Here is a 12,788-nt window from a genome sequence, read left to right as displayed (position 1 = left end):
TGTTCACCACCATGTCTTATCTTCCCCCATCCAAAACCTTGAACTTTTCTACCCCTGTTAATACACTCCAAATCCACCTTTTTCAATCTCCAACTTCATTCCTGAAATTCCTAGTAGTGTCCACTTGTTTTGTACCATCCATGCACCCCTCCGACCTCCCCCCAGCCCTCTCCCTTCCACAGATCTACCGACGTCCCTGTTCTCTACTGTTGTTGTGCTTGTGTGCTTTCCTATCGCTTTCCCCTCTTGTCCTCCCACTCCCTTTATTGTATGCTTTATGTGTCCGTGCATGTTTTCGTGTTTAAGGTGTTAGCTCTCACACGAGCCTCGATTCTATATACCAAAAAAAATAAAAACAATACAGGTGGTGCACCTCCCATCTCATGTCACCCTCCATCCTTTCCTCAATATTTTTTCTTTCCCCATGAACCCTCTTTTCATTCTACCCTCGACTTCCAGTGTCCTGTGTTTACCCTTCTCTCTCTCTCTCTCTCTCTCTCTCTCTCTCTCTCTCTCTCTCTCTCTCTCTCTCTTTTCTCTCTCTCTCTCTCTCTCTGTCTCTCTGTCTCTCTGTCCCTCTGTCCCTCTTTCTCCCTCCCCTCTTTCTCCCTCCCCTCTTTCTCCCTCCCCTCTTTCTCCCTCCCCTCTTTCTCCCTCCCCTCTTTCTCCCTCCCCTCTTTCTCTCTCTTTCTTCCTCCCCTGTTTCTCTCTCTTTCTTCCTCCCCTGTTTCTCTCTCTTTCTTCCTCCCCTCTTTCTCTCTCTTTCTTCCTCCCCTCTTTCTCTCTCTTTCTTCCTCCCCTCTTTCTCTCTCTTTCTTCCTCCCCTCTTTCTCTCTCTTTCTTCCTCCCCTCTTTCTCTCTCTTTCTTCCTCCCCTCTTTCTCTCTCTTTCTTCCTCCCCTCTTTCTCTCTCTTTCTTCCTCCCCTCTTTCTCTCTCTTTCTTCCTCCCCTCTTTCTCTCTCTTTCTTCCCCCCCTCTTTCTCTCTCTTTCTTCCTCCCCTCTTTCTCTCTCTTTCTTCCTCCCCTCTTTCTCTGTCTTTCTTCCTCCCCTCTTTCTCTCTCTTTCTTCCTCCCCTCTTTCTCTCTCTTTCTTCCTCCCCTCTTTCTCTCTCTTTCTTCCTCCCCTCTTTCTCTCTCTTTCTTCCTCCCCTCTTTCTCTCTCTTTCTTCCTCCCCTCTTTCTCTCTCTTTCTTCCTCCCCTCTTTCTCTCTCTTTCTTCCTCCCCTCTTTCTCTCTCTTTCTTCTTCCCCTCTTTCTCTCTCTTTCTTCCTCCCCTCTTTCTCTCTCTTTCTTCCTCCCCTCTTTCTCTCTCTTTCTTCCTCCCCTCTTTCTCTCTCTTTCTTCCTCCCCTCTTTCTCTCTCTTTCTTCCTCCCCTCTTTCTCTCTCTTTCTTCCTCCCCTCTTTCTCTCTCTTTCTTCCTCCCCTTTCTCTCTCTTTCTTCCTCCCCTCTTTCTCTCTCTTTCTTCCTCCCCTCTTTCTCTCTCTTTCTTCCTCCCCTCTTTCTCTCTCTTTCTTCCTCCCCTCTTTCTCTCTCTTTCTTCCTCCCCTCTTTCTCTCTCTTTCTTCCTCCCCTCTTTCTCTCTCTTTCTTCCTCCCCTCTTTCTCTCTCTTTCTTCCTCCCCTCTTTCTCTCTCTTTCTTCCTCCCCTCTTTCTCTCTCTTTCTTCCTCCCCTCTTTCTCTCTCTTTCTTTCCCCTATTTGTATCCAACTGTGGCCCTCTATCACCTTGGTCTTCCATGACCTTTTTATTTTTATCTTTATCATTTTGTGTTTATTTTAACAATGAAACATTCAAATCTTCAAAAACAAAACAACTTTTCCTCTACTCGTTTCTCAAAAATGAAAAATCTCATTGCATTGCCCTTGTGTGTTGCTGTTTGATGTGTGCAGGTTCACTCGCTTCTCAAATTCATCATCTGAGGAAATATTCAGAAAGTTCGTTGAGGTTTCACTTGAAGCAGGTGAGCTGAAGTTGGTTACAGCCTCAGTGTGATGTTTAGTTGGTTTCAGCCTCAGTGTGATGTTTATGATGTGGTTTGAAATAGGATAGAAAGAATTGCACTCAAAATTGTAAAATCTTAACAACCACAATCTGTGTCCATGTTTGAATATTTAATCTCTTCCTCCCCCCAGGTGGCTGCTGCTGTTGAGTACTTGCACTCCCGGAACATTGTGCACAGGGATATAAAGGTAACCAACTACACCAGTGCAGACCGTGATACGTTCCTCATAACACTGCATTGAAAACCATTTTTTGGTGGAGCAAAGGAAGGAATGCATGTGTGAAGGGAGGGTGTGGTTATGGTCACTTGTCCATAAATGCTGTTCTTCGCCTAACTCACAAAAGTACCCGGCTTTGCCGGGTAACACCGAGTCGCTTCCTGACAGCAATATGAAGAGAGTCCCCCCCCCCCCCCCCAGCTCTCTCTGGGCTCTGTCCCCCAAATATTCCGACAGGTCGCACAAGATCTGCCTGCAACCCTCTTATGGTCAAACTGCCAAAATCAAGACTCTCTGCTCACCTTCACTCCTTCATTCCTCTTTTCTCCCGCCTCTGGAACAAACTCCCTCACTCTCTTGAATCCCACTCCTCCCTCCAGGTCTTTAAAACAGCTGTTCACCACCATCTCTTATCTTCCCCCATCCAAAACCTTGATCTTTTCTACCCCCGCTAATTTCACGCCAAATCCACTTTTTTGAAATACCAACTTCTGTCCTGGAAGTCCTTGGTGTCCTTGTGTTTTATACTTCTCCCCCCCCCCCCCCCTTCCCACGCCACCTCCCCCCAGGCCGTCTCCCTCCCGTGCTATTCCCTGCTCTCATGTGTTGTGTTTTGTGTGCTTCTCCTTCTCTCCCCATCTTGTCTTCCGCTCCCTCTTTTTATATATTTTGTTTGTCTCGTTGATTTGTTTGTGAAATAAATGTTAGCTCTTTCACGAGCCTCGATTCAGTAAAAAAAAAAAAAAAAAAAAAAGGAGGGAGGGAGAAGTGGGAGGGAGAGGGCCTGGGGGGAGGAGGCGTGGGAAGGGGTGGGAGAGGAGAGAGAGGAAAGGGGGAGCAGGAAGGGGAAGAGTGAGGAGGGAGGGTGGAGGAGAGAGAGAGAGAGAGAGAGAAAGAAGGGAGGGGGTAAAGGGGGAAGAGGAGGGAAGGGGGTCGAGGAGGGGTGTGGAAGTGAAGAGGGGGAGGAGCAGGGAGGAGAGAGAAGGGAAGGAGGAGTGTTGGTGGGGGAGGAGAGTGATGCCTCACCACACGATGCTACACTATAAACTCCGGTCGGGAGGGAGAGCGAGGAGAAGAGTGGGAGCGAGAGGTGTGTGGATGGAGTGCGCAGCAGAGAGAGAGAGAGAGAGAGAGAGAGAGAGAGAGAGAGTGAGAGACAGAGACAGAGACAGACAGACAGAGACAGACAGACAGAGACAGACAGACAGAGACAGACAGACAGAGACAGACAGACAGAGACAGACAGACAGAGACAGACAGACAGAGACAGACAGACAGAGACAGACAGACAGAGACAGACAGACAGAGACAGACAGACAGAGACAGACAGACAGAGACAGACAGACAGAGACAGACAGAGACAGACAGACAGAGACAGACAGACAGAGACAGACAGACAGAGACAGACAGACAGAGACAGACAGACAGAGACAGACAGACAGACAGACAGAGACAGACAGACAGAGACAGACAGACAAAGAGAGAGACAAAGAAATATTGGGGTAGAAAAACTTATGGGGATAGGGGGAATTAGCAAAGAGAATGACAATGCACTGACAATGATAGGTTATGATGGCCGGAGACTCTTAATCTGAGCAGTCTTAACGCTTAACTTTTAGCAGCTCTGACTGCTAAAAAGCGTTAATTTGTTCTCCGGGTGTCCTTGGACGTCTCCGGGTGGACAGCTCAGATGAAGTACACCAAACACAAAAACTGCAACCACAAAGATTTATCTTTAAATCGTCTTCTATAAATGTGAAAATCAAGCAGCAAATCAGCGAAATGTGGAACCCACTGAGAGCAGACAAAATGTCAACTTTACACTTGCAATGATACAGTTCGACATGTCGGACGTTTGATTTGAGTTCCAACCATGACGTTTGGAATATAGATTTTTTTTTTTAGTTCAATTAAAAAAAACTAACCGCAGAAGGAGAATGACAGCCTTGCTGAAATAAATGAATATATCCACTTCGTTCTAAGAATCACTCGATATGGTAAATTTTGTCAGATTGTACTCCAGATTTGGACATTTATTTAGTCTGCACTCTACAGGATCAAATCCTCATATCCGAATCCAGATTTTGATGATATTGTCGTGTCGCCCCCTGTAGTGAAGACCTCAGGACGACAGATGACCAAACGAGCTTTAATTCCGAGGCGTACACCCAACTATGGCGGTGTTATCTCTTTGTGGCGCACGATGGAAATGGAGGTCTCTGGTCTTATTTGAACGGACGGCCACGACGACGGTTTATCCAAACCACGAACAAATATACGAGACGGACAAATCCTCAAATGAAATGTAACAAATAATGGTTTAATGAAATGAAATGTGGGCAGAACAAACCGAACGGTAAGGCAAACTAAGATTTCTAAATGAGGGACCCTCCTCATGGACTGGTATACAAAACAAGGGGAAAATGAAAGTAAAAATAAATGTGTTTGGTGTGGTGGCTGGTACTCAGCTCTGGTCTCCCTCACATGACGGTTTGTGGCTGTCACAGGTCCCTCGTCCCTGCGCGGGAAAACACGCGTTGGCACGACGTCGGGTCCACCCCCAGCCATTGGCGCAAAGCAGCCAAAATGCTCCCTCCTCCTCCGATTGCCACGATCCACCGGGCTTCTACCATGCCCTTCGCGAGCGCATATTTCTCAAAGCGCAGCCGCCTCCACCGACAGCCCAGGGATAGAGAGAGAATGCAACTGCTCGTGATGAAGCCCAGACCAAGAGAAGAAAGAAAATGCGGTGCTTTGCCTTTTCACTCCAGGTGCTGGAATATTTGATGATGATGTCACACTCTCACCAATCAACGAGCGCCACCGAATGGTCCCAACCAATTGTCCTTTGGGGCGTGGCCTCACGGCCATTCTTAGCGCCCATCGAGAAGATTCGAGCTGGGTGGTGTAGTCGTGTCTGGGTCCGGTCGGGAATTATGTTGTTTTTTATTAGGTGACGAGTGCGTGGCTTGCCGAATGTGTTTTATAAGAACGAAGGGAAAAATTACACACGGGGAATTTGTCCATATGCCATAACTAATTAGCATAGCTCCACCCCTCAAATGAAGACACACAAACGACCTTACACGAACATCAGGTCCGAACTTAAATACATCGAGGTGGCTTCTTCGCGACATAGAGTACGCTAAACCCTACACAGTTCTATCTCGCCAAAGGTATTTCATTACCTACATCCATACACAAAACAATATGCTTCAATTATGTCATGATAATTGATCATGTTTCCAAGGCAAGGCACGTTTGAACAGGACCAAACAAAATGGCGGCTTATGAACCCAGGCAGTGGGCTGACCAAGATGGTGGGCCGCCATAATGGGAAGGCTTTTTCGGTGTTTTTCTTATGAGCACCACCTTGTTAATTATTTTCAAAAATGGTGTTATAACACACCCAAACACCCAGATTTCATCATTGCAATCTGTTGGAGGTCCAGGTGTATGCATGCAAAGTTTGGGACCGATACGTTTCATGGTTTTGGAGTTATGGAGGAGACGGCGGATGGACGCACACTGCCTTTTATTATTGTCCCCCGTCGCACCGCGGAGCGAAAGGGGGACTATGGTTTCCCCTCCGTCCCTCCGTCCGTCCGTGCGTGCATGTGTGCGGGCGTGCGTGCGTAATCGAAGGACCGCCTTCGAATTTGGTGTGTGGGTGCAACCCACGTCAAAATCCAAGATGGCCACCACCATATAGATGTCTGAACCTTGTGAGCGAAATATCTTGAAAAATAAGCGAAGTACCAACTTCTAATCTGGTGTGTGGGTGTATCTCGGCACAAGGAAGAACGCTATTGAAAATTGGGTCGCCACGTCGAAATCCAAGATGACCGCCGACATGTATGTCTGAACCTTGTGAGATGAATATCTTGAAAAATAAGCGAAGTACCAACTTCTAATTTGGTGTGTGGGTGTATCTCGGCATAAGGAAGAACGTTATGGAAAATTTGGTCGCCAGGTCAAAATCCAAGATGGCCGCCACCATATATATGTCTGAACCTTGTGAGCGAAATATCTTGAAAAATAAGCGAAGTACCAACTTCTAATCTGGTGAATGGGTGTATCTAGGCACAAGGAAGAACGCTATTGAAAATTGGGTCGCCACGTCGAAATCCAAGATGGCCGCCGCCATGTATGTCTGAACCTTGTGAGATGAATATCTTGAAAAATAAGCGAAGTACCAACTTCTAATTTGGTGTGTGGGTGTATCTCGGCATAAGGAAGAACGCTATTGAAAATTGGGTCGCCACGTCAAAATCCAAGATGGCCGCCACCATATATATGTCAACCTTGTGAGCGAAATATTTTGAAAAATAAGCGAAGTACCAACTTCTAATCTGGTGTGTGGGTGTATCTTGGCACAAGCAAGAACGCTGTTTAAAATTGGGTCGCCACATCAAAATCCAAGATGGCCGCCGCCATGTATGTCTGAACCTTGTGAGATGAATATCTTGAAAGATAAGCGAAGAACCAACTTCTAATTTGGTGTATGGGTGTATCTCGGCATAAGGAAGAACGCTATTGAAAATTGGGTCGCCATGTCAAAATCCAAGATGGCCGCCACCATACATATGTCTGAACCTTGTGAGCGAAATATCTTGAAAAATAAGCGAAGTACCAACTTCTAATCTGGTGAATGGGTGTATCGAGGCACAAGGAAGAACGCTATTGAAAATTGGGTCGCCACGTCAAAATCCAAGATGGCCGCCACCATACATATGTCTGAACCTTGTGAGCGAAATATCTTGAAAAATAAGCGAAGTACCAACTTCTAATCTGGTGAATGGGTGTATCGAGGCACAAGGAAGAACGCTATTGAAAATTGGGTCGCCACGTCAAAATCCAAGATGGCCGCCTTGCGTCTTCCACTTTGTCAACTCGCATCACTTCACCAACGGGGGACCTAGGCGTAACGCTTGTTATTATAGATAAGAGGTCCAACACTCTGCTCCTCGTGGGACTATCAACAAACTGCATTAAAGGGCAATCCTGGACAAGATCACGAAATTCCTCCTCTGCCCTTTCCCTGTTTCTGAACCCAGTCTATCCCTGGCAAATTAATATCACGCACAAGCAGTACTCTTCCGTCACCACAATCCTTTCTGAATTCTGAATGAACCTTCTAATATCACTCTAAATTCACAACAGGAGCCGATTATACGTGCCTAAATAGTCTCCCATCCCTAATCTCTATCCATACAGAACACTCTTCATTACTTCCCTGCTTCAGATCGCCCTTTTCTCTTGATATAACATTGTCCTTTACTTAGATTGCGACACTTCCTCTGATTTTTCTCTTTCCTTTCACGCCTCTACATCTTGTGACCTTCGATTCCTGTCATTTAGGCAAACAAAGTCTCACTTCCTGCAACTCTATCGTTTATACTCGTCACTATCTACTCTCGCTTCAACCTCCTCCATATTATGTGAACCCCTGACTGGCATTGGTTGAGGATGTTTTTTTCAAGTTTTTTCGTTCTGCAATTTTTTTTCCTGCCTGCCCATCGCATTTATATTTGCATCTTGCCTTTATCATAATTTATCACCAAAGGTTTTATGTTTTTTCACATTTTGATTTCTGTTTACTCTCCAGCTAGAAAACGTGCTTTTAAGCAAGGAGGGGACTGCGAAGCTCATCGACTTTGACCTTGCCACACCTTTCATACATGGTAAAAAAATTTATGACTGCTGCGGCACATATGGCTATATGGCACCAGAGATCACAGCACATGGCTACGAAGGTCCCCCAGTCGATGTGTGGGCACTTGCCATTCTGTTCAAGAAATTATTTATTGGACTTCAATTTGATGGACGTCACATCATCATTGAAGTGAGTATTGTTTGTAATGGTGTCATAATCTGAATGTGGTGTGAACGAGATGCTGATGCTAAGGGTGTTTTTCACTAAGGGTGTCTCGAGTGTTTCACATGCAGTCTTGAGTAGGTATTCATACCACTTGACGTTTTTCACATTTTGTTGTGTTGCAGCCTGATTTTAAAATGGATTAAATTCACATTTTTTTTCCTGACCTACACGTAATACCCCATAATGTCAAAGTATATATATTTTTAAATATTTTTTTTGCAAAGTAATTAAAAATGAAAAGCTGAAATGTCAATAAGTCTTAAACCCCTTTGCTGTGACACGCCAAATTGAGCTCATGTGCATCCAATTTCCTTTGATCGTCCTTAAGATGTTGACACAACTTGATTGGGGTACACCCGTGGCCAATTCAATTGATTGGACATGATGTAAAAAGAAACACATCTTTCTGCATTAGGTCCCACAGTTGGCAGTGCATGTCAGAGCAGCAACGCTATGATGAAGTCCAAAGAAACTGTCCGTTTTACTGAGATAAAATGTTGAGGAGGCATAGATCTGGCAAAGGGTATAAAGCAATTTCTAATGTTGAAAGTTCCAAAGAGCACAGTGAGCTCCATCATTAGAAAATGGAAAGAATATGGAACTACTGACTCTTCCAGGGTCGTCACTTGTCCGACTAAACTGAGCAACCTGGCAAGAAGGACCTTTGTCAGGGAGGTGACCAAGAACCTAATGACCACTGACAGAGCTACAGAGTTCCTTGGCTTAGAATGGAGAACCTGCCGGGTGGACAACAGTGCAGCACTTCACAAATCTAGGCTCTATGACAGAGTGGCCAAATGTAAGCTACTCATGAGAAAAAGGCAAATGACAGCATGCTTAGATATTGCAAAAAGGCACTTGAAAGACACAGAGCATGAGGCAAATGATTATGTGGTCTGATAAGAGAAATATTGAACCCTTTGGCCTGAATGTGAAATGCAGCGTCTGGCAGAAAAACTAGCACAGCTCATCACCCATCTAAGCCCACCCCTGCCATGAAGCATGGTGGTGGCAGCATCATGCTTTGGGCAGCTGCATGGACTGGGAGACTTGCAAGGATAGAGGGAACAGTGAATGGAGCCATATGCAAGCAAATCCTTGAGGAGAACCTGCTTCAGAGTGCAAATGACTTTAGACTGCAGTGGAGATTTACATTTCAACAGGACAATGACCCCAAGCATACAGCCAAAGCAACACTGGATTGTCTTTAGAACAAAACAAAAAAATCCCAGACAGAAAGCCAAAGCCCATACATTAATCGCATTGAGAATCTTTGGGAAGTCTTGAAAAATGCTGTTCACCGACACTCCCCGTCCAACTTGACAGAGCTTGAGTAAATCTGCAAGAAAGAATGGGAGAAAGTCCCCAAATCCAGATGTGCAAAGCCGATGCAACCCGAAGAAGAAGAAGATGATACTGAATAAGAAGCTTTAATCGCTGCCAAAGGTGCTTGTACAAAGTATTGACCCAAGGGGTTGAATACTTATGTATGTCAGTGTTACGGATTCGGCCCTAATTATTGTGGGTATTATTATTATTGTTGGTTCTCAGTAAGGGTTATTGTGGTTAAAAGGTTTAAAAGCGCTCCTGGTAAAATGTGGCCGGAAATCCGGATCGTGACCCGGAAGAGAAAGGGAGCGAAAGGGAAGAGGCGTGGAAAAGAAGGAAAAGACGATCTTGGTTGAAGCTCCGTACCGAGCGGGCAGTGCGAGTGAACTTTGAGTCCTTGAAAGGAGGTTCGTGCGATAGGTGACATCGCCGGAGTGCTGTGGAGCCTGCGTAGTCGGGTATCTGCATTGAGGGTCCGGAGTGTCCTTGCCTGGAAGCCCGGCTCGAGTGAAAGCCGTCCGCCATTTCGCCACGTGCGCTACCTTCGGTGAAAAGGTTGTTGTCGCGTCGGCCGGGCATTATTCCCTGGTGGGTTGCCGGGGACGGCTGTGCAAGAAAGTGGCTTTTGAGGATTATAAGGAGACTCGCTGATTGAACCGCAAACGTGTACGTCGGAGCGCGTCTTTGGGAGGTTTCCCATTCCACCGCTATTGTGCTGGGTGTTGGATCACGTGACCTATGGGTTGCTTCGATCGTCCACGCCTCAATTGATTGTGATCGGACATTGATCCAACGATCGCTGGAGCGAATCGACTTCGCCTGGGAGGGGTACAGAGACATTGGGGGAGTGCTGTGAGTTTGGGTTAAAGGACTAGATAAGGTGGTACCATCTTAAAATAGTGATTGTAGGGCGAATTGCTATTATTATTGGTGTTCCGGTGTGATTTATAATATATTATTGTTTGTTCATAACCCTTGGTGTGGTTTCATTATTGATTTGATTGATTTCAACCAAGGATAACATATCTTTCTGCCGGGGACCCTCTCGGGGTTCGGAGGTTTACCGAGACCAGGGGATAGGGGAGGACCCCGTAACAGAAATTGGGGGCTCGTTCAATTGATATTCGTGGGCTCGAAATTGGGTCTGCGTCCGGGATATAAAATTTCCTAAATTTAGTCCGGGAAAGAATTCCCTAACATTCCCAGAATTCCCAAATTTGGAACTTGTTCCAACATTCCCAAATTTTTCCAAAAAAACAAACAAAAAAAACTTTTTTTTTTCTTTTTTTTTTTACATTTCTTGTGTGAAGGTTAACAGGTGTTAACAATAGTCACCATGGAGTTTGACGCAGAGAAGGTTGCAGTGACCCCGAGTGAAGCACAGTTCAGAGCGTTAGTAAAATCGGACCTTGGGAAATTGGCCAAACATTTTAGCTTGGAGGTCCGAACTAATATGAGGAAGGCAGAGATGCAGACTGGTGATACAATCTATGGTGGGATTAGGAACATGGGAAGAGGTCGCCCGGGATTGGTTACCCGAGGAACCAGAAGAGGTGGAACTCCGGAAACTGGAGTTGCAATTGCAGAGCGAGGATAGAAGAGCAGAACAGGAACGAGAACTCCAGGAAAGATTAAAAGCAGAGGAAAGGAAAGCAGAAGAGAGAAGAGAAGAGAAACAAGCAGAGGAAAGGAGAGCTGCAAGGGAACTCCAAGCAGAGGAGAGAAAAGCCGATAGGGAGTTAAAAGACCGTGAATTGGCGTGTCAGCAGGAAATTAAAGTCAAGGAGCTGGAGTTAAGGAGAGAACGGGGAGAGGTACCATCCCTGCTGACTGGTTCGACACCTAGCCAGAACACCTGGGATGTTGACAGATATGTGAGGCTGGTTCCACCCTTCAATGAAAAGGAGGAAGCCAAGTTTTTTCCACACTTTGAGAAAGTGGCTCGACTGTTTAACTGGCCTGAGGAGTACTGGTCCATACCAGTGCAAAGTGTTCTGGTGGGTAAAGCTCAAGATATTTATTCGGCTTTACCGATGGACCAATGTGCAGATTATAAGGTATTGAAGAAACACATTCTCAAAGCCTATGAATTGGTCCCGGAAGCTTACCGACAAAAATTCCGGAATGCCAGGAGGAGGGAGAGTGAGACCCATGTGGAGTTTGCCAGATTGAAAGAAACCATGTTTGATAGGTGGTGTGATTCAAAAGGAGTTGGAAAAGACTTCGAACTATTGCGACAATTGATCCTGGTGGAGGAATTCCAACAGTGTGTCCACGAGGACATTAAAGTTCATCTGGAGGAAAGGAAAGTACCAAAGCTGTATGAGGCAGCAACCATGGCAGATGACAATGCCTTAACACACAGGATGGGGTTCCACAAACCGAACTTCTCGCCCAGACCTAGCCAGGGGAGCTGTGGTACATCAGGGGCGGAGAATGAAAATCCATGGGGGTGGCCTCGAGATGAAAATGAGGACCACTCTGACACCATGACTTCTAGAAATCAGAAGACTGCGGTTCCAAGACAGACCTATCGTCCAGGGGGCTCGAGGCAGACCGCCGCCCCCGTGCCTTGGCAGACCACGAGGTTCTCCTCCGGGCCTACTTGCACTTTTTGCCATAAACCTGGACACTTGATGTCCAACTGTTATGCTCTGGGAAAGGAAAATCAGGAGCGGAGTTTGACTAGTATGACTCAAAATGCAATGGCCATTGTGAGAAATCGCCCTCAAAAGGGTTACCAACCATTTATTTCAGAGGGGTTTGTGTCACTGGATGGAGCCTCGACTAACCGGAGACCTGTTAGGATATTGAGGGACACAGGAGCACATCAATCTTTAATGCTTGAAGGCATCTTGCCATTGTCCGAGGAGACGGCAACTGGGGATAGTGTTCGTTTACAGGGGATTGGTGGCTGTGTTAGTGCTCCACTTCATGTCATCCATTTGGAGTCCGATTTGGTGTCAAGTCCGGTCACTGTCGGTTTACAAGCCACTCTTCCTGTAGAAGGAGTATCTTTTGTTATCGGGAATGATTTGGCCGGTGGCCAAGTTTCTGGTAACCCGAAGTTTGTTGAAAAGCCGAGTAGGAAATACCCTGAAACTAAGTGTCAGCACACGCACGTCAGGGATGGAGGCAATATTGGCAAGCTCTTTGTAGGGGGACTGAACTTCAAAACAAAGGAAGATGTTCTGGAGTCTGCCTTCAGCAAATATGGACCGATTTTGGAAGTGCTGCTGATGAAAGAAAGGGAGACACAAAAGTCAAGAGGTTTGGCTTTGTCACGTTTGAAAACTCAAAGGACGCCAGAGAGGCAGAAAAGGATCTGAATAGCAAGGAGTTGGATGGTCGGACCAT

The 12,788-nt window shown here is 46.1% G+C and overlaps 1 protein-coding gene across 1 annotated transcript in view; it reads left to right on the top strand.

Annotated features, from left to right (window-relative positions):
- LOC137418791 (sperm motility kinase X-like) overlaps nt 1-12,788 on the top strand; it is a 55,998-nt gene that overhangs the window by 17,182 nt on the left and 26,028 nt on the right. The window contains exons 6-8 of the mRNA XM_078766279.1: nt 1,892-1,962; nt 2,135-2,191; nt 7,830-8,066. Coding sequence (XP_078622405.1) covers nt 1,892-1,962; nt 2,135-2,191; nt 7,830-8,066 — 365 coding nt within the window. The remainder of the gene's footprint in view (nt 1-1,891; nt 1,963-2,134; nt 2,192-7,829; nt 8,067-12,788) is intronic.

The sequence above is a fragment of the Myxine glutinosa genome, chromosome 12, assembly GCF_964187855.1.
Source record: "Myxine glutinosa chromosome 12, kmMyxGlut1.1, whole genome shotgun sequence".
Taxonomy (NCBI): domain Eukaryota; kingdom Metazoa; phylum Chordata; class Myxini; order Myxiniformes; family Myxinidae; genus Myxine; species Myxine glutinosa.
Note: the sequence above shows the minus strand (reverse complement) of the source record. Positions and strands in the feature narration are given on the sequence as shown.